Source organism: Vespula pensylvanica, chromosome 8 (assembly GCF_014466175.1).
Source record: "Vespula pensylvanica isolate Volc-1 chromosome 8, ASM1446617v1, whole genome shotgun sequence".
Classification (NCBI taxonomy): Eukaryota; Metazoa; Arthropoda; class Insecta; order Hymenoptera; family Vespidae; genus Vespula; species Vespula pensylvanica.
Genome location: NC_057692.1, coordinates 7,531,802 through 7,557,881, shown reverse-complemented (window position 1 = coordinate 7,557,881; position 26,080 = coordinate 7,531,802). Strand labels below are relative to the sequence as shown.

General features: G+C 32.4%; 2 protein-coding genes across 3 annotated transcripts in view; one reads left to right on the top strand and one right to left on the bottom strand.

Moving 5' to 3' along the window:
- Positions 1 to 15,177, top strand: part of LOC122631164 (tetratricopeptide repeat protein 5-like) — a 15,559-nt gene extending 382 nt beyond the window's left edge. The window contains exons 1-10 of the mRNA XM_043816488.1: positions 1 to 197; positions 495 to 869; positions 965 to 1,315; positions 1,392 to 1,634; positions 1,696 to 1,749; positions 1,837 to 2,022; positions 2,191 to 2,363; positions 2,440 to 2,584; positions 2,657 to 4,887; positions 14,893 to 15,177. The exon at positions 1 to 197 is cut by the window's left edge and continues 382 nt beyond it. Coding sequence (XP_043672423.1) covers positions 786 to 869; positions 965 to 1,315; positions 1,392 to 1,634; positions 1,696 to 1,749; positions 1,837 to 2,022; positions 2,191 to 2,363; positions 2,440 to 2,584; positions 2,657 to 2,776 — 1,356 coding nt within the window. The 5' untranslated portion in view covers positions 1 to 197; positions 495 to 785 and the 3' untranslated portion in view covers positions 2,777 to 4,887; positions 14,893 to 15,177. The remainder of the gene's footprint in view (positions 198 to 494; positions 870 to 964; positions 1,316 to 1,391; positions 1,635 to 1,695; positions 1,750 to 1,836; positions 2,023 to 2,190; positions 2,364 to 2,439; positions 2,585 to 2,656; positions 4,888 to 14,892) is intronic.
- LOC122631165 (torso-like protein) lies at positions 3,137 to 26,074 on the bottom strand. Of its 2 annotated transcripts, XM_043816490.1 has the most exons (4): positions 12,211 to 12,289; positions 12,032 to 12,113; positions 5,782 to 6,458; positions 3,137 to 4,990 (listed from the first exon to the last, which is right to left on the bottom strand). In XM_043816490.1, exons 3-4 carry the CDS (start codon positions 6,424 to 6,426, stop codon positions 4,595 to 4,597), a joined length of 1,041 nt encoding a protein of 346 aa, XP_043672425.1. In that variant the 5' UTR covers positions 6,427 to 6,458; positions 12,032 to 12,113; positions 12,211 to 12,289; the 3' UTR covers positions 3,137 to 4,594. The 2 variants fall into 2 exon arrangements, with proteins under 2 accessions (XP_043672425.1, XP_043672424.1); XM_043816489.1 differs by lacking the exons at positions 12,032 to 12,113; positions 12,211 to 12,289 and adding an exon at positions 25,519 to 26,074.
- Between the last annotated feature and the right edge of the window lie 6 nt (positions 26,075 to 26,080).

The window sequence follows — 26,080 nt, the reverse complement described above, 5'->3', positions numbered from 1 at the left end:
CACGCGCCCACCGTCCCAGTGTCAGAGCCAAACACATAAAATGGCGATCCCGAGACGATGCAGCTTTCTGGGGAAGCCTCGAGCATCGACTAGTCGGCTATATAGCGACAGCTCGCCTCTCCGCAACGGCCTGAACTGCGGTCGATTCTTGCTTCGATGGCGCCAATCGACCGAAGCGCTCTCTGTCGGCGGAAAATGTAATTATCGTTTCAGTTACTAATGGATAGAATTGATCGCGCTGGCAATTGGAGGAATTTCATTGGTCGACGCGTATATTTATGAATGATATTACTGGATGATAGTATTCCTTTTTTCATCTCGTTCTATCTTTTTTCTCGAATAGTTCTCTATCACTTTTTACGCTATAATTAACTTTGCATTGCCAAGTTTCATTGGCCGAACAGAACGAACGTGTTTCTCTAAGCTGGTAATAAAAAAAATAAAATAAAATAAACAGGAGATTCGCTATAAGTAACTGTATCATAACTTTCTAGGAATTAGTTGTATATATTCTCAGAAGGGATTACTTCGACGGAACTGCTACCTAGCGGTACGGATAAATTACGAATAAGCTGCCTTTCCTGGTATTCGGAGATCTTCGATAAGATCGCACGATCTACGTATAACCTCGTAAACTAGCGACTACTGTTTTGACAGCTCTAAAATAACGGAGCGATCCGCACAATTTTGCATTATGAGTATTCGTAAAGATTATTTTATATTTATTTGACAAATAATAAAACGTTTCTAACTTGCTGTATACTTGTAAAATTCTCGAAAGAAATATGTCTGCAATTATAGACGATAAAGTGGTTGCGGGAGCAAAAAGTTTAAATACTATTAAAGAAGATCCGATTGTAGCATTGACAGTAAGAACATTTATGATATATCCTTTATATTATATCTTGTTACTTAACGTAACAATTTTTTTATTCTTTTATTCTTTTTTTCTTTTTTTTTCCAGGAAAAAGTAAAGTCTCTTTATTTCTTTCGGGATCATTATTTTGAAAATCATCTTATTAAAGAAGCTATTAGAAAAAACAGTGATGTGGAGAAAGAAATGAAAGAAACTATTAGTAAATTCGATGAATGTAAAGGTTATGAAATAGACGGTAGCCGAGCAAAGTATTATTATTTAAAAGGAAAGGCTTTAAATGTTGTAGATCGTTATATTCCTCAAGCCGAAGAGCTCTTGAGTAAGGCTGTAAAATTAGAACCAAATTTAACCGAAGCTTGGAATGAATTAGGAGAATGTTATTGGAAGAACGACGACATTCAGCAGGCTAAGAATTGTTTTGTCGGTGCTTTATCTCATGTATGTTTCTTACATGAAAATATTCTTTAATATAATTATTTGTATTATATGATTTATATGTATATTATTTATCTAGGGTAAAAATAAAGTCTCTTTACGTAATCTATCTATGGTATTAAGACAAGAACCAACTTCGACTACAGAACAACGTGCACAGAATATTCAACAAGGCGTCGAATATGCTAAAGATTCTGTCAGTTTAGATACGACCGATGGTACCTCTTGGGCAATATTAGGAAATGCTTATTTGTCATCTTTTTTTACACTAGCACAAAGTCCAAACACTTTACGTCTTTGTATGTCAGCATATGCACAAGCAGTAAGTAATAAGTAATAGTAATAATAATATTACAACTCTTATTTTTTCTCTCTATTTTCAGGAAAAAGATATTGTAGCAAGAAGTAATCCAGATTTATTTTATAACAAAGCTATTGTAAGCGTTTGTAATCATACATTCGATCATATTTTTATGATATATCTTTACAATTTATTTGCGATTATCTGTTAAAATCAATTTTAGGCATTGAAGTATCAAGAGGAATACAATCAAGCATTAAATTCGTTTGAAAGAGCAATGTCATTGGATCCTACATGGGAAACTCCATGCAATAAAAGAGATGAACTGTTACAATATTTAAAAGACGTGCAGAATTTAGTAAATACAAATGGGCGTGTTAAACCTAAAAGGCTTTATCAAATGATTAGGGTACTTAAAAATTATTTGCAAAATACATACTCTATATTATCTTATTAATAGCTAATTTGATACTATTTATCGTGCATGTAATAATACTGAGGTAGTTTCGTTTTATATATAGACATAAAGCATGATCCCAGTGTGTATACAAATTTATAGGGTTGTAATTAACTGCAGGCATTGGATGCAAAACACTTAGGACCATATAAAGGTGGATCATTTACATCTGGTGAAAAATCTATAAAGTTAGATTTAACTCCATTGAAAAGCATAGTGCTTGGAGTAAATAGGGAGAAAGTTATACTTGGGAAAGTAGTATGCTGGATTCAGGATTCCGATTGTGTCCCTTTGTAAGTATTTCTACTGGGAATAAATTAAATATTTTCTATTTAAATAATATTATAAATCTTATACTTACTTTTGTAGTGCATTTTGTCTTGTTGACCATGAGAAAACGTGTATTGCCGTTACGCTATATAATTTAGCTAAGGGCCGAGGAGTTACGGTTGGTGATTCGGTCGCTATTCCAGAGCCTTTTGTGATACATCACAAATTTTCTTACATGAACAATGTTAGTATCTTTTTTGTAAATCGACTAACTTTTAAAGTTATAGATATAATCAATAGTTATGTACTTTTCTAGGATTTCGACTTCAAGTCTATACGCGTCGAAACACCGATCATATTAGTTGTTAATGGAAAAAAATTGGGTATTGAACAACAAGCTGGAGTTAAGTTACATACCTTTAAAAAGACCGACTGAGATAAATTTTTAAAACAAATATTAAAGTAATTTCATGAAAGTTGATCACCGCATTATCATATAACTTTGTTTAATTTTATAAAGAAAATAAGATGGTATTAGAGAAAGCTTGCAAAAAAACATCTTTGCGAGTAATAATTTCTAATATCGCGGTAAATAAGATTCTCTCACGTTTTATATATGTATATATACATATATAAAACATTAGTTTATAACGAGTTTTATATACTTTCGATTATTTTCGTGCTGTTGCACGTTGAAACTTTACTTACTATAGACCTTTAATGGATTACTTTAGCACAAACATTCACTTCATTTAAAAGAGAAGGATCTATTCGTATGGTTGCATAATTTACATTATTTGTGTATTATAGGATGTATTTTCAGTCTATTATTTACGTTGATTGTTGAAGACTCTTGAAAACATGTTTGATATGTTTATGTTACACTAAGTTATTGTATTATCATGTTGTATCGTATTAAGAATGTTCACTGACTACGTAGTAAAACACACAGTGAGCTCCGAGTTCTATAATCGATGGCGTTGATATCCAATATATGCGTGATATAAGAAGGCACGTCATTTTGCAATATTTGAAAAATATTTTTTTTTCTTGTTATAGATGTCAATTAATAGTGATACTCTTTATAGAAAATATATGTATAGATACTTTCCTTGTCCGTAACCTGAGAAAGAATTTAAAGCACAATATTCTAAAGACAATCTGAATATCGAGTCGGTACAATTACAGTTTGCATAAGTTTAAATCGACCCATCTATATATGATGAATGTACAACAAATAATTAATTCTACCGATAAACAATATATACAAGTCTTTTATCGAAATACTTTTTAAAGAGCACAATATATGAATTGATACGCGTAAATAGCGTTTTTTCATCGTTTAAAATACTATAATATAATACGATCAAATTTCGATAAAAACATATTCAATTCGGCAGTGATCATGTATAATAATAGAAAACTGCGTAAAATCACCAAGTTCGCATTGTTTTCTAATATCTAACCCCAATAGATTCATCGTGCCAATAGAATAAGTTTTTCTCGTATATGTGTATATATATATATTTAAAAAAAAAGGAAAAAAGAAAAAAAAAACAAAAATAACGACGACAACAATTATCCTCATTACCGTCCAACATATGTACGTCAGACACTTTAATCCTAATATCAAACGAATTAACGTAAATAATCAAACGGAAAACGCCGCTGCTTTATTAACAGAAAATTTCCCGTTAAAATGTTCAACGTGTTACGTCTATAAATCTTTAAACTTAAAAGCAGTCCATCGAGCGCGATTGATTCATTACTAATTGAACTTTCTTTCGTTTCTTCTTACTCGAGAAAATCACGATGAAAATATTAATTTGATAGATCGATATTCTATATGACGTTCTAATCAGCGCGTTTTCCGATCAGAGATCTTATTGAATAACGCTTGTGATATATGAAAAACTTTTTGTATAAAAATGTTTTCTATTAACGATTATAATAATAAATACTTATTTATAACAATAACAGTTGGGCTAAATACGTGAAAAGTCATGTGTACGTAATATATAGTTTAGTACGGCTTCCAGGAACGTTTAATCAAAGAGGAAATCCGTGGAATCACCGAACCGGTTTTCGATCATCAGCCGAATCATCTCGAAGATCGTACCACCATATTCCTCTAACGTCCTTAACTTGGACGCGAATCACAACGAAACGAAGGCTTCTTTTTTTCTTTTTTCTTTCTTTTTTTTTTCTTTTTTTACGACGTAGCATTCGTCGAGTCGCAAATTTGACCATCTCTTCACATGTTCACTTCCCAAAGCTTAAAATAATTGTCGATCACTTCTAGGAACCACTCGCGTCTCTTCGAATCCTTGAAAACTGGTGCCAAGGTACGAAGTTGAAGTTGTAACAGTGCCTCGTTTCCGAGCAAGCCATCCAATTGTCTAAGCAAGGTCGCATCACCATGAAGCTTTAGCAAGCTCGCATACGAGAAGATGTAATACTGTACTCGGAGTCTCTCGACTGCCCAAGCTTCTACTGAACGATTACCGCTTGCTGATTGTATGGCACCCATATGCTCGGCGTACCAAGGTGAGAAATAATTGTTTAATTCCAAGGTCGAAAGCTCCGAGACACCCCGTGTTTTCAAACGTTCCTTTATACGTAGATATACTTGAGGGGTGTAAACAAATACCTGGAAAAGAGAAGTTTTTTCTATCATCTTACTTGTGTTAGAAGTAACAGTATGAATTAAAATTCGATATCGTAACCTTGACAATTCGATCGGTAGAAGGGCGATTTCGATTATTAAGAAAAAGTGTTTTCGTTTATGTCATTCAGCGAAACAAAGTAGATAAGGATTGAATAAATCGAAAATCTTAATTTATTACATAATTCACTTCAGTACACTTCGAGTATCGAGTTTTTTTAATTTCAAAGAAACGATGTGGGAGAACAACCAATGATGCATATTTGGATCTAATCGGTACTAATTATCAATTATTATTCTACGTATATATCTACATACGTTTCTAAGAACAATGGTAATTGTTCCCTTACTACTATAGCGGGCAGTCGTTATCTCTTTCTCTCTTTCTCTCTCTTGCAAGGTCTATACGGATAGGTAATTTCGTTTCAATAACTATAGAACGGCATGATCGGATAAAAGTAGTTTCCTCTCGCGAGAATTGACGAGGTCGAGCGTTGAGAAATAAATTGAGAGAAAGGTACCATATTGTTTTTTTAGACATAATCATTTACCAACTGAATCCGATAAAATTGACCTTATTATTTATTAGAAAGAAAGTAAGCGTGTACGATCGCAAATAGAAACGCGTTTTAAGTCGAAAAACTTTACTGCGTTATCTTCATCGAAATAGAAGTAATGAAAAAAAAAAAAAAAAAAAAGAAAGCTAAATATTTGATTCATCTTACGAATCGTTTAAAAGTGATAATTTAGACGATCGATAAAAATAAAGGTCTCACCTGATAGAGTGAATTTCCAGTGATATAAGAAGCGATGTAATGAGAGCCATAATTCCTGATGAAGTTAACGACACTGAAGGTATCACCAACTGTGACGTTTTCCGTTTCCCTGAGTACAACTTCATCGAGGAGTAAAGATTCAGCAGTGGCAATTAGCTTCTGATTATCTCGAAATCTGGCGACCCGTACAAGCACGTAACAATAATCACCACCGATGAAAGAGGAGTTGATACCAAGATGCCTGGCTATGGCGGCCTTGGACCAACTGCCAGTAAAGGCTCGCCAAGGTCTTTCTAATTTCTCGAAAGCGAAATCACGGAAATATGCCTGTAGGAGTTGCCTTACGTTGTCACAAAATTCCATGTGAAAATCACCATCGAATACGCTCGTCATAGATTTCCCTTGTTGTAATTGATTCGGTGGCATCGCCATTGGATTCCTAAAGACATCCAAAGTTGGTTCGCGAAATATCCAAGTGTCCGTATCGTTACGTGGTACAACCCTCATACTGATGCTGAGATAACCGTAACGAGTGAAAACGTTTACGGCACCACCAAGCCGAGGCTTTTGAGAATTCGTCGTCCGATCGCCGATTAGGACGATCATTGTCGTTATCAGGAGACTTATGCTCCTGCTCGTCCACATCTCGCGAGGATCGACACCAGAAATGGTCCTATCTGAAATAAGATTTTATTATCGTCATACGATCGGTTTAAAAGGACGCGTTCAATTTTCTTTTTTTTTTTTTTTTGTTTCGTATTCGTTTATGTTTAATATCGAGACAGTCGACAAGATTGATGAAAAGGAATTAATTAAATGTCTGTCTTATCAAAAAGTTCAATTCCTCGAGAAATGTTAATAACGATTAAAAGATTTCGTGTCTTTGTTGAAGTAACGCAATAGAGATAAGATTAAGAGGAAAATTCATTTACTATTGACAGAACTTTACGATGCATTGTTTTCGAAAATAGTATTTGTTTCTTTGTCTCGAACTTAAGTACTTCCACTATTGATAATTTTGTTACACAACTGTTTCATTTTATTTATACGTTTTGTAGTTTCGCGAATAATATATACTAGATGCGTACATGAGATATCGTTATCGGAAGTAATATAAAAGCGTTCTTTGATTTAAGATTAAATAATGAAAATATAGTGTGATCTATGATTGATTTTACATCAGACATTTTCTAATGCAAAATTTTGTTTGAAAAATGTTATTTTAAAAATTAATTTTCTCAGGTAACTAATCAGACATTTTCGAAAGATCGATTAAACGAAAATGATTCTCATTCTTTTATTATTTTTTTACACGGTAAAAAAAAACATCGATCGTACAACGTCGACAGTTTGCACCAAGGTTTTTCTTGGTACAAACAAGCAAGAAGAACGGAGAAGAGTCTAGCGAGTAAAAAGCAACGATTTAAAAGCGGAAGATTGAGCGAGCTTCGTTACACCGCGTCGGTTGCATCTTCAGGTTCTCCAATGTGCACTCGTATGCATGTATGTACGTAGGAACGACTGGTAAACTCGTTATCTTGTTTATGTAGGTCTAGGTGTACGTTGTCGAGGTATTTGCCACGAACGGAGCCAACGGCCTTCATCCCCACCTGTTTTACTGAACGACAAGTTTGCTTCGCAAGGGTTTCCCCATGCTTATACGTATCTTCTTTCTTTTTATATATCCCTTTTTCTTTCTTCGTTTTACTTCTTCTCGCATTTCGCTGATCTCCGAAGGAAGGTTAACAGCAAACTCTGGACTTCTTTCAACCTGTACAAACTGACAACGTGCATCTGTCTCGCTTCCATGATTTTCTAAGAACGTAACCGTGACTAGAATAAATATTTTCCAACTATAACATTATCTTAAAATCGATGAGAAAAGAATTCTTCTTTCTTCTTGTTTTTTTACGTAATTCATTCTTATTGTCTTTGATTTTTCCATCCGTTTTAATATTTTTAAACTCTCTAGATGTTCACCATACAATTCCTTTATCGCTTACATTAAAATTAATTTAGATTTGAATTCTAATGGATTTATCATGACCATGATCGCAGATTAATGTTATTAAAAAAAGGCCCTGACTTTAATCATTCGAACATTTAACTCTATTGTATCCTTCGAGTTAATTCAATGGAGTCGACGATGTCGTTGATAGAAAGTCTTACGTAATAGAAACAGATAGGCGAAATATATTTTAACTGAGTACGCAATACAATCGATGTCTCTCACTTGACTACTTCATTGGGTGACGATGCATCTAGTGCATAATACAATACATATCTATGTACACATATATATATATATATATATATATATATATACACCTACGCGTTTCCGCACAAGTGCATTGTCCGATTGATCGTTCCTTGGAACTACAACTATGCTTTATGGCGCCATAAATTAATCGAGTGTTTCCAAGCTTATTAATTTATAATTCGGAAATACAAGCTTCTATCTGTGCTCCTTATCAATAGATATCGTGGGACGTCAATTGAAAATAATGAATTAGATAGTTATGTGTGTGTGGGTGTCTAAACAGAACACCTGACAATTCTCTTTCGATCTATTCTAATATTTAATAACAATCGATTTCTTTCGAGCTATGACGATTTGTTTGTATATAATTTATGAATAGACGAACTTGAAAATCTTTTGAATGTCATTAATAAAATAAAATTAATCGATTAGATTCGTAAAATTTGAATAATGATTATATAAAGAAAATTATTTTTAACATTGGATCTTTCCATAAGAAAGTTCGACGATCCCAAGAAAATATAGGTGCACGTGCACATGACGCGAGAATATGCGAAGGTCACGCACGCAGCCCTGGACTTCTTCCAAGCTAGCTAGCTAGCTAGCTAGCTATCACTGAGCAGTACGACGAGTTCGTCTTGCCTCGATGACTTCTGGATGACCATTACACGATTATTCGCGATAGCTTATCGCAGAAAATGTCTTGAAATATACAATGACGGGTCACCCGTTTTTGTCGTTTTTAATATCTCACATTAAAGATACGATAGTACATTTATTTTCTTTTGTTAATTGTCTTTTATATACTAATATTAAATTATTACAAATAGGAAAGAAATATGCGATGACGTGCGAATAAAAATACATTTATAGAGTTAATATCGTTTATCGTTAATAATATCGTAAATTTTAATTTGTTATACCTTTATACGATCGATTAAATAAAATAAATTTCACGATTTAATATCACTATTTAATATCGCGACTTAGTCGAGATGTAATACATTGAAACACGTGCGTAAACGTTTTAATGATCGAGGATATTACGAAAGAAATCGAGTTCTTTGAGAAAATGTTTACATTACGATGTCTACGAAATTATATATCCAATGACACATCAAAGTTAACTGATCACGGTCAAAACGTAACGTTACCTAGACAGAGGCATAATTTATCCTAGACCTAGAATATTAGTACCGTTAGAATCGATTAATTTTTTCTTTTTTCTATTTGTCCGAGCAGAAACGAACGTTCCGTCATCCTTGTGCAACGATACTATTTTTCGATTAGACGGCTGTCGATAAGACGATAAACCGATGCGAATGCAAAACAAACAAATTGTAGAAATCGTCAACAAGAAATTACAAAAAGGAAATCGTTGTCCTTCGATGAGAGAAGAGATGTGTTTTACAGTGCTATATATTTTCCTATTACATTTAAATTCAATGCAAAACCTGTATTATGATATTAATTAGTAGTAAATGTCAAGGACAAGTCAAAGACGAGGTTAATCGAGATTCTCCATTGAATGATTCTCATTCAAAATGTTTCATCGTTTATCAAAGGAGAAGATGTATACAAAAAGAAGGTTAAACGAATTATATGTAATAACATCGAATGGTTTTACGAATGATCGTTTAAATGCGTTTGAATGTTTTATGTTAAGTAAACATACAAGAGGACAAAGTTCAAGGGAGTGAAAGTAAAATTAAAATGCGTCACATCTTGTACGCACCTCTTGCTTGTGCATCAGCTTTGTTAGCGTATAATCATCGTTAATGAAGAGTTAATTAAAGTAATGTTAAATACAAGTAATTGCTATCATTATAAAAATGATTTCTTTAGTATTGAATAGTAAGAAAATTTTATAAAACATAAAAGCATATTTATCATTAACGATAAAAGTTAATATTGATAAAGAACTTGATCGGTTGAACTTTACATCATATTAAAGTAATATTCTTTTTTTATTCCTTTAACTTAACTTAGTATAAGTAAGATATATGTGTACGAAAGAAGACGAATTCAAGGATAGTCTTTTTGAATTTTTTTTTGTTTTGATACTTGGAACGAGTCAAGTATTGTTTAAATAATTTTGTTAAAAGTAGTAATTTTATGGGACGTCGTAGTGACCCTCTTGCTTCGTTTTTATCGTCGCAACGGTTCCGGATATTACGTTTTCTGCCGTTCACTCGTGAAATCATCTACCAACATACACACACAAACACACAAAGGAGAACAGTCGTTGAATCCTCTTCCTTCGAGCACGAAAGCCAATTGTGCGACGTTATTATCGTGCTATAAAATAATAATGAAAGATTTTTACCGTCCAATTGTCGCTATGCAAAAGTGAAAAGGAGATAATTAGCACTAAAAGGAATACAAATGTTCTGTTTAACGTTTCAGATCATTAAAATCGAAAATCGATTTAAAAGTAATACATTTTCTTAGGGCACTTTTACGTTGCACGATTTTGTCATTTCTTCGAAAGATCATCTAATTTGACTTGGTTTTAATCCAGATCGAATAAACTTTGCCATTATGGAACACTCCTCCCTGCTTTGCCCTACTGACCTTTTATGACCGATAATCGTGCACTATGTTTTGAATAGTTGTGCACTACATTCTGATCGATGTTGCACTATTATGAAACGTTACATATATAATTTCAATATATATTTTTTGGATCGATCTGGTAACAGAATTTCTTTGAACATTCGTATTGAAACGATGTTTAAAAATCTTTTTTATTTTAATATAATATCTTTCAATGATCGATAAAATAGAAAATCGATGAATTTGTTTACATTCTATTTCGTTATTGCAAATCTGTTTGAAAATTTTTCTATAAAAACTTTTTACACAAGGAAGTTATCGAAAGGGCTTGTGAACGTACTTATGATATACACTATTGATAAAAGGCGCCTACATAGTGAAATTTACGTAACGTGCCAGCTATTTGTTGATTTATCTCGAAAGGAAGATCGTTCCACATACCCAGATTCAAAGTTACGCGCAACGAACGAAAGTGATAATGCATATTCATGAGATTACGGCAAAAGGTTTAAGACATATAACGTCCTTTCTGATGTTTCCGATTGCGGTCCAATAAATTCACGTAGAATATCTTAGATATGTTCGTGAGTGGCAAATTATGAACAATGAGTATCAAAAAATGTCTATGATATTTCGAGTTACTGACAATTTCCGAGTCGAATTTTATGAGAATTATTCTATTCGTTTCAACATCGGCTATTAAATGTTTGTTTTTTGCTTCTCTAATACGTAACACAAATTTTTTTATTATTTAACACGTAACGTTGTTCGTTAAACGTTCAAACCCAACGATCTGTACGAAATTACGTTTTTCTTCGATACTATTATAAATTTTTATTTAATATCAGACCTCATTCCTAACAGTTTCCATTTCACTAAGCCGCAATGACGATAAGCCTGTGAAATCGAAAATAACAGTCTCCAAATTAGTAAAACGGAAGGAACTAGATCCACTTTCGCTATTCGCTTTCAAAAACATACCAGTTATTCGACGTGTTAATTCGAGGACATTACTATTTACACTTTCAGTGGTAATAGCAACGCTATTAATTACAATTTACATTGTACAAATTACAAATTACATCGACGATATTTTTCGATAATATATACAATATTTACAAAATGATTAATCCCACATATGTGTTCCTTCAAAAAAATTCTTTAAGACAATCTATATTTTTTGTCTTAAGATTCTAAATTAAATAAAATAAATTGAAATCGTTCAATAACTCTGAATATATAGAATTCGATATGTACATGTTTCAAAAAGAATTAATCGAATTCTAATTAGATTTTATATTTCGAACGATCGTCTATCGTTTTTCGATGATAGCGTCGAAGTATCGTCAATTTCACGATTATCTTTTTAAACAAAAATTAAAGTAGAGGTTAAGATATGGTTTAATGATTTAAAAAGATGATTTAATGATTTACCTTTAAAATTGTTGCAACAAAAGGCGTAGAAATGTCATAGAAATTCCAAAAGTAAACTTCGTCTACGGCTCGATGAGATATCCTGTATGGTTATAAAATACTTTTTTTATATCTCGATCCGCAAGAAATTCTCGCGGTGTTAAAAAGCCCCATTGAAAATAATAACTGAGCGTACGTACGTTGTGATTCGTTTGTCGCGAAGCGTCAAGATACGAGTTGTGTACGGAGGTCAATGGGAAAGAATTACTTAAGTACTCTCATGGTTGAAAGGGGCATTGAGTTGCCTATTAAACACAGGAAGAGGGAGGACTATGAACCATTTTCCATCTACGCAGATCTTTACGTTTATGTATTTTTCTCTTCTCTTTTTAGTTATTAGCTTATCGACGTTCCACTTCGCTGAAAAACTATCTTTCGAAACTAAAATATAATTAAGAAAAAAAAAATGTGTGTGTGTGTACTTACATTTATCAAAATGATCGTTTATATCGTTATATAAAATAATAATTAGCGAGAAGAACGATATATAAATTATTTCATTATCTAAATGTGCCTAATACTCTGTATGAAATCTTTAATTAGAACTTTTAAACAATGATTACAGAAAACTACTTTTTATTGTTTGTTTTGCTACTCGTATTAAAATAAAATAAATATATGTTCCAAAATTTGTTTTTTGATCATTACTTGATAATGTTTAACCGCTTAATACTAATTAGAACTTTTTCCAATAGAAATATAATTGCCTTAGTAAAGTAATTTATTAGAGATAGCAAACATAATCTAATTATTAAGATACACGTACACACATACACATCTACACATACATACATACATACATACATATACAAGTCTAATCGATATTTTGCTTGAAGTCACATCGAGAACAAAGTTTCGATGATCCCGACGTCATGGAATATCGCATAAGTAAAACGTTACATGCTTTATATTAGATATTTGAAATATGTCGCACGAGACGCGAATCAAGAAGTGTCTCATTATGATCGTTATTGTCTGTCATTACAACATATCTTATAAATTAAGCTAGAAAAGTAATGTTAGTTATAGAAAATAGAGAGAAAATATATAAGAATACAAGTCACGTAATAGTATGTGTGTGTATATACATTCATTAGAAAGTTACAGAAAAAGAATAGGCTTAACTGCATTCGCATTTGTAACATCTTCACGCTTCAATGAACTTTAATTAGGCGACCTATTTACATAATTTAAGATACAAAACAACAGATGCGGTTGGGTTTAGTCATTATTATCAAAGAGTTAGACTCGACGATAAGAATTTAAAAAAGAAAAAGAAAGACAAAGAAAATAATTCGATCGAAAAATTCATTTAAATGGAATATACGGGAACAAGTAGTTTAGTTTAGTTACATTGATAATAACGTATTCGATAATGTTTGATTATTATTCGTTAGTACATTGACTTTGTTACCAGATTGCCACACGACGAACGAAAAATCGACACGAAGGCGACTTCTTATCCAGAGCGTGTCTCTATTATCAACAAGCATTATCGTTTAGAAAATTACAAACGAATAGAAAACACTGTTAAATATTCTCATTTAAAATACAACCTTTTACAATTAATTAAAAACGTCTCTTTCTTTGCGATTATTACGAATTTTTTTTAATGAAAAATAATTTTCGAACGACTAATTTATATTATCGAAGTCGATTTTAATCGATCTTATTGATTGATTTTTACAAATTATATCTTTAGAATTAAGGAACCAATTTATCCTACCGGATCAAGCAGCTTTATTCTATTTCCGTCAATCGTCCCTCCCCTTCTCTAATTCAACATAAAAGCTTTCTCTCTCTTTCTCTCTCTCTCCTTCTCTCCATCTCTCTCTCTCTCTTTCTCTCTTTTTCTCTCTTTCTATCTGTCTCTCTTTTTCTCTCTTTATCTATCTCCCTACCCATCGACACTAATTGTTATGGGTCACTGACTGAACGCTTGTTACAAGACACTAAAAGATAACGCGTGAGCTCTCCCAGCAACGTTGCCGTCCCAATCAACGATATGCTCGTTGCACCAAATGCATACTCGTTGCACCAATTCGCAACGAATCGAACGATGTGAAACGTAAAATACGTACATACATACATACATATGTGTGTGTGTGTGTGCGTGTGTTGGTATATATGGGAGTTAGTTTTTTCTTTTGCTTTTTTTTTTATTTTTATAGTCCTTGGTCAAATCGGTCTCTTCTAATTTCGTCGTCCGTCTCGTTACGCGTTCGAGTATTTAATTACCGTATCAACGTTGCTACAAATTTTGATAACCACTTTTTACGAATCTTTTTATACCTCCGAGAATCGAGGGATTTTTCTGTTTTTTTTTTCTTTTTTTGAAAGAACGGAAATTATTGCTTTTAAAATGTAGATACGTGATATAAACAGAGCGAATGATATGAGACATTGATTGGCGTAAGAGAGAAGATGGCTGGATTAAAAAAAAAAAAATAAAAAAAGACAAAAAATATGCAATTTTAGTTTGACGAGAACGTCGATGGATTTTTGACAACAGTTTGGATTAGAAAAAGATTTTCTTCGATAAATCCAAATAGAATGTTTGTTTCTTTTAATAATTCTTATAAGATACGTTTTAAATAATTACTTGGAAGCTTGATTTATTTTGAAATCGACGAGAATTGGCGTTTAAATCGTTTAGAAATTGACTCCAATGGAAACACCATAACTATCTGCGTTCACAGTGATTTATTTCCTTCTTGAGAAGGATTTGTAGGTATCGATAAAGCGTAAAGCGACTACCGGCCTTTACTATTTGCATTACTGTAGAAACGTTTCATGAGATTACTTACTTTTTCTTTTTTCAGATCTTTACGGAGAAAATTTTTGCCTACGCACCATTTCTAAAGTTATTTACCAAGCGAACAACGTCACCCATGCATCGAATTGCGAAAATCCGATTTGCCGACGATGGTAAATTTTCAACCGACTTTAATTATGTCCTATTTACTTAACCGATATTCGACTCGGCAATTTTTTTATTCGGGTATAAAGTATTCTTAAAAAAAAAACATAGCGGCTATAAAATATACAAAATGGGATTTTATAACACTCTTTTTCAATTACTTTTATAATAAACAAACTATAATATATGTATATATAGTACATCTTCTATATCATATATCGTATATATATATATATATATATATATATATATATATATATATATATATATGAGAATTATATATGTATATACTTTATTATACTCTTTTGTCTTTACGTCGTCGGCTCAATTTCTATGATAACATATGATAAATTGGTGTATAAGTTTCATGAAAAAGGCAGTAGATGATTATCTTCAAACAAGTTTATTTTAGTTTTATTCCCAACCATTCTTTCAGACGTTACGTGTATGGATGCATATAAATGCATAGATAAACTGGTTTTCATAAATACATATATATCTACGATATTCTGTAAACTTACAATTCTGTTAACGCGATGCTCCATTTTTATAAAAATATTAATAATAGGACGAACTGTCTTCTTCGTTTATATAAAAAAAGTTTCAAACTTTTTTTCAGCTTACGAATATGAGAAACGAGAAATTTTCAAGAAGAACATGCATTCGATGTAATTGCATTATTTTGTAGAAATGATATCTATTCGTTCTAATCAATTCGTTTTTATTTTCTATTTTAAAAATTATGTAAAATTAACAGAATGTACAAATGATCTTCGATAAATAGAGATCAAAGATCGAATAAGAAATCAGGATAAAAATTCATCAATGATTCCACTTGTTCGAAAGTATGACCTAGTTAAGGTTATCGTAAGTTGATTTCAAATCCACATCCTGAAGACCAAGGTCGCTCACTTTGCTGACGCACGCAATCTAAATCAATTGCGTTGGTTTTACGCGTATACACGAAGAAAGACTATTTTTTGTTCATTCAATAGCAGGTTTCAGGAAAAGGTACATGCTAATATTAGTAGTAGATTTATTAAAAGGTAATATCGAACTTTCATATTTATTATTCGATGAAAGCAATCTCTTGCGGTAAATGGTGACTATTTATCAAAGTTAATTAACATTCAAATCTAAGTCATCAAAATTAATGAGAATTTACGTAACAAAGAAAATTGTCAATGCCAATTCTATCAATGCCAACCTCTATTTACGCTCGTCCTATTATTTGCATATATTTGTTTAATTATAAAAGGAATATGCAATTATAATTCAAGGCTCATCCGTCGAGACGTTCATGTTATTTTTTTCTTTCCTTTTTTTTTTAGATCTAAAAAAAAAACGTAACATATATTTATGGCAAAGACTACGAAGACGAAGATCAAGAAGATCCTGTCACGAATAACAATATATCCTATGGTATAAAGAATACGTTTCTAAGAATAGATTTGAATTAGAACGTACGTCGTATAAATAAAGTTTAAGTAACAGCCGTATTTCGTTAAGGATAAATTTAATGTAAACGATATTATATTTGTACAAATGGAAGATAAGAAATTTATAGGTTTAAACGAAGAGAACCGTAACAAAGGCACCCAAGTAAGCTTGATTCACATTAAATTGACGATTTATCATATATATTCAAACTTGCCAGACATATTGTATTACGAAAATTCTTTCGGAAAAATTAAAACATTTTTCAGACGAATAATTTAACCAGATCGTATATATAAATTCTTAAAAGAAAGCGACAAAGCTTCGACGAGAGAATTATATAAGTTGCATCAACGTTCCTTCGTTTGTGAACACATTTATGTTAGGTTTAATAAAGTTGCGGCTTCTTTGCCTTTTCTTCACACCCGCCATTTGTTAAGGATCGCGTGGGAAACATTTTAACCCAGCAGATGTTGTCTCACAATCAGACCTGATATTTCTCCAGTTGATCGTTGACTTTATGATTCATTGTTAGGCCTGACAAAATGCTTAACTCCGGGAGGGATATTGAATAAACTCCTACGACCATTTTAATTACATTCTATCTCTTGTCGTCCATTCATTACATAGCATGGGAATATGCTTCATTAATTTTCATACAATCCTTTTATACTCGAAACTTAAAAAATGATTTGGAAAACGCAAAAATTTATTTAAACTACTTTCAAAATCGAACTATCTTATGACGATTCAACGATTTTGAAATTTTAATGGCGGTATAGAAAGTTTTTCCTTTTGTACGTATATATTTTCTTTATATATATATATATATATGTTTTATTTTTTATTATTTTTGTTCACGAAATTATCCGGACGACAATGGAATTCCTTGATTAAACTTGCGAATCTTTATTATGCATATTTCGAGAAAGAAACGAGCGGTCCTCTCGTTGTTATTTGCATGAATTCCGGCTGGCATTTGCTGAGACACGATAAATATACGTTTCTGTTGTTAAGATCAAGTCGTTCCCGTGGATTCCTTTCAGTTCATAAATTCGATTCTTTTAAATACCAATGTGATCAATTTTTAATATCAAACGATTAAGTCAAGTGATCTTTTTATTTATTTTTCTCATGTCGATTGATTTTGAAAAACTATTTTTAAATAATGAAACAAATCGGTGTTCCGTCTTTCCGATAACTTTTTACGATGTTATTTCATTAAAAAAAGAAAAGAAAAAAAAAACAAAAACTAGTTTTTTATTTTATAAAAATTCACTCGGAAAAAAAGTTGATGGCCTTTATCAAAACGACGAGAATCTAACGTAATCATACGAATAGCTCATGCGACAAAAGGAAGGATTCTCGAGATTTGCGATCCAAATCGAGTTCACCTTCTTGCGTGATTTTCTTGCACGACGTCCTCCTACTGTCCTTCGACAGGATGCAATAATTCCGTGCGGTAAGATAACAACGTGCGAGTTTCCGCAGGAAAACATAAGGAAAGAAAAAGAAAAAGAAGAAAGAGGAGGAAACCACCGGCCTTTGTAATTTATGCACGAGTGAGAATATTTTCTTTTTGCGATATTTGAACGGACTTCAAATCGACGATGCGTGTCTTCCCTTTCCTTCAATGACTTATTGTTCGATCGTACCATTCGAAGCTCCATCGCGTGTGCCACTATTTTTTATAATCCTTTGTTTATCATTGACTCAAAGGAAGTATTTGCATTCATACGTGCATACGTTCTTTTCAAAATATTCTCCATATTTTTGTAGATATTATTCGAATTTTTAAATAATATATACATCATTTCTCTCTTTTTTTTTTTGTTCTTTTTGTGTTTCAAAAATAGTCTTCTCAAATAGTATTACATTCTTAAAGTAATATATAGGTAACTATTTCTATTATAAAATTTTGATATTCGACTTAAAAACAATACGACGTTCGAAACAATACGTACTAAAAGATGCTTTTTAACTTTCAATGCATCGCCTTTACCATACCCTCCCCCACCCCATTATCATGTTTCGTCTAACGTGCTAAGAAAGCTTTTCTCTCGTCTCTTTCGTTATTATTCACAGCACTCCCTTTTCGACTTTTGGTACGTGCTTAGAACGTAAACGAGTACTCGGCATTTAGACTCGTTCTTTGAAGAAATAACAACGGAGTTTAGTAGTGGCCGTCGGTAAATGATAAGTACGTAAAAGTACATAATAAGTATCTATCTAATGTCAAAGTTAGTTTCGACCTTTAATCATCTTCGCTAGCTTCGTTCTCGATTCAGTCGTATCGCGTGAGGTCTATTATTAGCAAAGTACAAAAAGAAAGACGAAAAGTAATGAAAAATAAAACAAACAAACAAACAAACAAACAAATATGTATATGTACACAGTTACACGCACAGTTATACGTACATAAATACAGAGAAATTGTACGCATTGATCATTAACCGCGTGCAAGTCCTTTCTGATAAAACCGCATGACATTTAACGAGATGGCAAACGTTGCATCGCAACGTGCCGTGAATCGAGCGAATCTCTGCACCGATGAAAGAAGAGAATGCGTTGTTCTTCTCATGAGCTGGTAAGCCGTACATTACGACACGTTTCTCCGAGTGATAGAAAGAGAGAAGAGAGTGGAAAGGGAGAATTTAAAAATGGACAGAAATCTCGTGCCGCATGAGAAGCCAATCAGGAGGATCTCGGACGAGGAGTCACGTTTTCATTGGAAACGTATTTATGTATATGTACGTGTGTATACATACATATATACATATATATATATATATATTTGTACATATGTACTTGATTTCGTAAGTACCATTACCACCATCGCTTCTTCTTTTACTTCATCTGCAAGAAATCTTGGTTCTTTCGAAGATTCTTTCGAGGAAAGTGCATCGATCTTATAATCTTTCTCGGTCAACGATTTAATAGTCGATTCGATTAATTTCCTTGGAATTCTCGTAAAAATCTTGAAAATATCCGTTTAATAACTTCTTCAAACGTGTTAAATAAATTTGTGTAATGGAATTCGTGCATGTGAATCTTTATCAAAGATTAAGCAATTCGCTTGAATCAATTTTCTTATCATCATTTTACTTTTCTTCTTTCTAAGATGAATCATGGTGAAATAATAAAAGCAATGTAACTTGTAGAATGGTGGGGGACGTTGAACTTACCGTATCTAAATCTGTAAGTGATATCGAGAATACGAGAAACAATCACTATTGAACGACACGATGAAAAACAAAGAAAATGTTCGGCTATCTACTTCTAGTTTATTCTCGATATACATATCTGCAAACGGCAGCTGCGATCAAAAAAGCACGTGCCGTTTTTGCGTGATAACTCTTAAGGCGTATAAGGCGATGAAATATCAAGATAATGCTAAATTACTAATAACCTTCTAACGTTCTAGCTACATTCGTACGCCCACTGAAACATCTCAATAATGTTTCTCTGAAATAATTAGAAAATGATTGCAACACGAAAAGAGAAAGATTCTTCTTTCTCATCATCTTTGAAATATATTATTTTTCTATGGAACAATTTTGCATTCGACAATCTAGGTAAATCTGCTATAATCAGGTATGATATAGACAGACGTATCTACGATAAAATCTTCGTAAGAACCTTCGTAAAAAATTGTCGAATGTCAAAATCAAAGGCATTACAAATCGGATACGCCTCTTTCATGTAAGACGTGAATACATACTATACTTGAAAAGGTATCATGTAGTAAGTAGAAAAGTTTGAAAAATTTGATCATGGTTGATTCATGGTCATTGATATAGGTGATCATAAGGATTAAGGATATATGAGATCGAACACGAGGTAGGAGGTATAATATATAAAACGTACGTGGCAAAAGCGAATGAATTACGAGCGCATTCACTATTGTTTAGGACATGTGTCCTTTTCTCTCTTTCTCTCTGTTTCTATCTCTCGATGTCGTGAGTTGTAAGTATTATTTCTCACCTTGATATCGAAGAAAAATCATTCGCACGACCGACCTCGATCTATCGTTTTTCTGTCTGTGTTCCTATCGATATCCGTTAAATTTTCATTTTCACGTAACTCGATTTATTTTATAGGTAGATTTATCTTAAAAAAAAAAAGAAATACATTCTTTTAATACGATTTCAAAACGTATTGATCGTTACTTAACACGATTTCACGAACTCCCACATCGTATTTATATATCATAATTTTTTTAAATTATATTTTTACGATTAGATAAACGTAAGATTTTAACGTAAGTTGAATACATTGAGAAAGTATAAAATCAATATACAGAAATAAAAAAAAAAATACATATATATATATTTGAAAAGATTAACTTGGAAACTTAAACCGATGAAACATACTTATATAAGTATAATAATCAAAAAGAAAAACATATTTAATGATAGCTATCTCCTTTAAAAAAAAAAAAAAAAAAAGAAAGAAAAAAAAAAACGGAAAAGAAAGGAAGAGGAAAGAAGAAAGAAAAACATAAATCAGGATTCAAATAATAAAATTTATAAATCAGAAATGTTCTAATCAGTTAACACATTGGTTCGTTACTCTCGATCATACAACTACGACTATTATTAGCAGTGAAGTATGTTCCTGATTGAAAATGTGGGTAAATGGTGTAAGGACGGTCACTCGTGTTCGCTCGTATTCGCACGTGTCTTACGTCGAATACTTTTTGTTCTAACTATTACGAAGACAACGACACAAGCGAGCGAGCAAGCAAGCACGAGAGTCCTTAGCGTAACGAATCGAGCGTGTAGAAGAAACACCATATGTGAAAGTACGGTTTTAACGATAGGATTGATAAACGTGGCGAAAAGTCGAATAGATAAGTTTTAAATGTTACACTAAACGCAAACCAACACGATACTCTTTCTCGCTTCTCAAAGCACGAGATCGGTTCGCCAGGTGTTTCGGCCGTACAGCACGAGCTCGTAATTGTATTTGCACCTGCGAGTCTCGCATGTATGTGTCATGAAACGAATGATAGATCGCGATCGTTCGACGTTAGGTCATACAAGAGCGTAACCTGAAAATGGTGTGTGTTAGAACTTGTCCGACCGAGCTGACTCATAACCGGAGAACAACCATTCTCATTTCTCTCATATTTTACTCAGTATTCGTCACTATGATCTCTTTTCCAAAAAGAAAAGAAGAAAGAAAAAGGAAAAAAGAAAGAAAATATTCCCAAGAAAATGTTATCTAGATTAAACGAGATCTAACGATAAAAAGTATTTACATAGATACAGAAAGAGTATTAATTAAATATCGTTATATCTGTTTATAGTTTCGTAATGTAATTATCGTAAGATAAAAATAAATTCGAGGATAGTTTTATTCTCATAATTTTCTCATTATCCGTAAAAGTTCATATTTTCCATCATAACGCAAATTTATATTTGTAATGAATATTGAAATGATATTACAAGAAAGATCGTAGATATCGTTAGTCATGACTAACGAAAGGTTAAACGATTATTAGTTACATGATTGGATCTCTCTTTGTCTACAGGTGCTACTTCGAACAAAGATATTTCTGAATGCTGACTACCATATGATTTCTTGCTACCGGCTCCTAACTTATACGCCACTCCTTTCGACTTCGTTTCCCTTCGAACAATCTTTCGGTTGTTCCATGCAAATCGTTCATTCACGTAATCTTAAGTTTAAGATTTACGCGAGAATCTAATTTCCTTCGACGTAAGAGTCTCAGAGTCTCTAGAAACGTCCAAATAAAAGCACGACGAGTTAATTGCTACGCATTGAAACGGAATGATTAGTTTTTAATGTCTTCATTTAATCTACTTTCTCATCGGATTGGTTGAATACGATGAAATAACATTAATCCTTTCTATGGTACATATAGAATTTGATTGATATATTTAAGCAAATTTAAAGTAAATTTAAGGATTTTTAGAGTAAATTACCCAAAAAATAGAGATTATGTTTGAAAAGCAAAATGTATCGCAATATTTAATTTAAAAAAAAAAATGTTAAGAATCGTATGTTTGTTACGGTTTAATATTTTCTATTAATTTTCTGATAAATACTCTTGTATAAATTCGTATATTATTTTTGTTCGAGTTACCTTGGCCTACATTACTCCTGTTTCGTCCTTTTAGAAGAAAAAGAAGAAGAGGAAGAAAGAGAAAAAAAAAAAGAGGAAGAAATATCGAGCACGATTACGAGCCGTAACTCGTCAACGCCTTATTTAAACCGGCGTCTCGAAACAAGCTCGTTTAAAGATAGAGCAATTTTCATTCATCATCGACTGAACAAAATATAGTCGCGATATATTAAATAATCGGATGCGTAGATCTTTCATTTTAATGTTCTAGAACAAGCGGAATATTTATTTTTATCAGGATTTTCATATTTAATGTAAGATATGCTTCTTTATCGAGTTGAGTACAATTAAAAGTTCGAAATTACACAATATTATTATATATTATCTACAAACATTTTTATAATCGAAATCACTCGTGTAACTAAATTAGAAACATGGAATTTATTTTTATAAACGATCGTGAGAAGGAATAAGTACAAAATTATAGAACATCCTCCTAGGAAAATTATTAAGTTTCGATTTAAACTTTCTCCCTTTCATTAACGATCATTACTTTTCCTATAACGAATGATTCTTTTAAAGCAGGACTTTCTCAGTGGTATTACATAATTTCATCTAGTAATGAAGCACGTGACAAATCAGGTATCAGCCGAGTACCGTTAAGTCATTTCACCCATGTATCTACCTACCTCAAATATTTCTCAAACTTGTGTGAAATTTATCTTCTCTAGATAACGAGTTAATTGTTCTTTATACTCTAAATACAATAAAAAAAGAAAAAAAGGATATTGCGTTCAGTGGTTATTTGAGGATCACACCGTATCTTGGCAGTAATTGTAACAGACAACCTGGTTCCTTAACTGCAATGAGTACAAGGCTGTAATGCCGCAATCTTACTTTCAGTTACGCTTGTGTCCGTGTTATCCTGGCAACTTCTGCTAAATATTTTCGTTTCTCCCTTTCATACTTTATCAAGGTCGATCGTAATAAGTAATAAAAAGTTAAGTATAAAATAGGTATCCCTTTTTCTTTTTCAAGTAAGTATAATCAATTTTTTTTCTCGTTTTTAGTTTTCCCTCTTTTTGTTTCTATTTTAATATCGACTTATCAATTTGTCGATAAGATAAAATTATAAGGTATGTGAATTATCGAAATAAAAATTCCTTAGCTATTTATATCTCCGAATTTATCTTACATAATACAAGTGACAGTATCAAATATATGAGGCAATAAAGACAATAGCTTTTATCCCGTTTGTATGTACATATATGTATATATGTATAAATATGTAGAATGTCAGTCCTGGAAAAGTTATCGCTGATGATCATTTAACAAATGGAATGAATACTGTTATTTATATTTAAAGAAATATTGTCGTTTTAATAAAAGTACCTACATTAAAATGTATTCAAAAGTATAACCATAAAGAAGACTGATCGTAATTTTTGATTACGAAAGAAGTGTATGATTCGAGTATGGATAATCGTATTTAAAGGTTCGTTACGAATTTTAGGAGCAGACAAGGCGTACACGGCTCGCGATTTCCGTGCATTAATCCCAGGCAGGATCTCGATGGAAGCTGCGCTACGTAATCCGGCTTTTGGTATATGTGCGAGGTTGAATAACACGTTGAGTAAGCCGACATGCAATATTGGAGCAACGAGTTTACACGTGCCTTCTACACATACATATATTTATTATAAACGATAACTTCTCTTCTTGAATAGAAGCCCAGTTTAGCAAGCTACTATAGGACAGATTAGATTCGAGTTATCCACTGACGATTATTAATTCAATTCGATTATATCGAGAATCGGTAGTTAAAAATTTTATTAAAATTAAACGTAAGCTAATCGACGAAATAAAAATTTTTATCTTCTACTGGTTTCTAATGTATTTAACATTAGTGGTATCCATACGTAATTAAATAGACTTTATCCATTTAAAAACGTTCAACAATTTTCTTAATGGATACTGACGATCCAACACATTTCTTTTTTTTTTGTTTTTTTCAAGTATATTCCAACAGAGTCTAACTACAAACAGAGTCAAGATGCATCGTATTCTCTCGTGAATCCTACGAAGTAGATATTTAGATACTTCCAATTTTCTGAAGAAACGTCAGCGCGCCGGAAGTATTTCGGAATTCGTCACTGACGTGTAAGCAGCACGTGAGATGAGAGTAAATTACTCGTTGCTCTTTGGACAAAGACAAAAGTTTCTTCGAACGATCTTTCCAACAAATACAATCGTTCATATATTTCTTTGTGGAAAAACGTACTACGAAAAATACATAATTCAATTTTCTATTCGATTATATTGACTTCGAAAATAAATGATATCCGAACGAAGAGTCCAACAAATTCTGTCTGTCTCTCTCTCTCTCTCTCTCTTTCTCGAATTATGAATATTCGAGTCTGTGGAAGAATTAAAAAATTCTCTTTTTTTTTTTTACTTTAATCAAGACTTTTCCAAGCATTACTTTAATGATTTAAATGATTTAACTTTCGAATATTTTGTAAATTATTTTCTTTCGGATATTTTTTGCAGGAAAATTATCAGAGAAAAATGTAAATGGTAAAGAAATTCTCGAAAATAGTAACTTCCGACTTTGATATATCGGTATTTAAATAATAATTATCAGTTGCTCGGCAAGAAATATCGATACGGTATGGCGAACACGAGATATAAAAAAAAGGGGGGGAATCAATGAGGTACGACTTGATACGAGCGAAATTTCACGATATCGTGCACGTAACTGCTTTCAGAGAATAAAAGAAAATTCTGAACAGATATCGGTATTGCATAAACGACCCTCTACCAGTTTACGATTGTTCTTCTCGGTTTAGTGAGATCTTTATAACGAGAATGTCACGTTCCACGATAATTGGCAAGAGATTTTTTTACATAAATATTTATATAATGACGATAACATCTCGAATATCTCATAAACGTAAAATATCATTAAAGTATAAAAGATATAATCGTTTTTGATCGTACCTGGCAAATTCAAGGTCTCTCCATTTCCAATTAACGCTTTGATTGCTATCTCTTTCGTCACTGAAAAGTACTAATCGTACGATAGCTTTAAATGATTTTCTAAGTAGCCATCATCTCGCTATAAACTTGAAGGCGTGTTTATTTGACGAATCGTAACTTCGTAGATCCTTCTGCGAAGATAGATATCTTTCCAATCGATTTTAATGTTAATTCAATGATATCAAAGATTACTAAGAGATCACTATTAAAACGATTCGTATTTATTTACGAAGGTACACAAAATCGTTTGGTTTTTCGATACAAAGATCAATGATAAATCATCGATCAATCTCTATTCGATTAATTTTTGAATATATATCACGATAAAGATGAATAAAGATCATTCAAAATTTTCGTGAGCACCTTTTATCACTTTTTCCGAATAATAAATCGACACGAGACACGACAAAATATCGATCGATCGCGATCGATCGCGATCGCGTTTTGCTCGCGTCTCCTGCTCTCGATCTCGCCGCTTCGACCGAGCATCCGCGACTGCGACGGATATTCGAATCGGCGACTT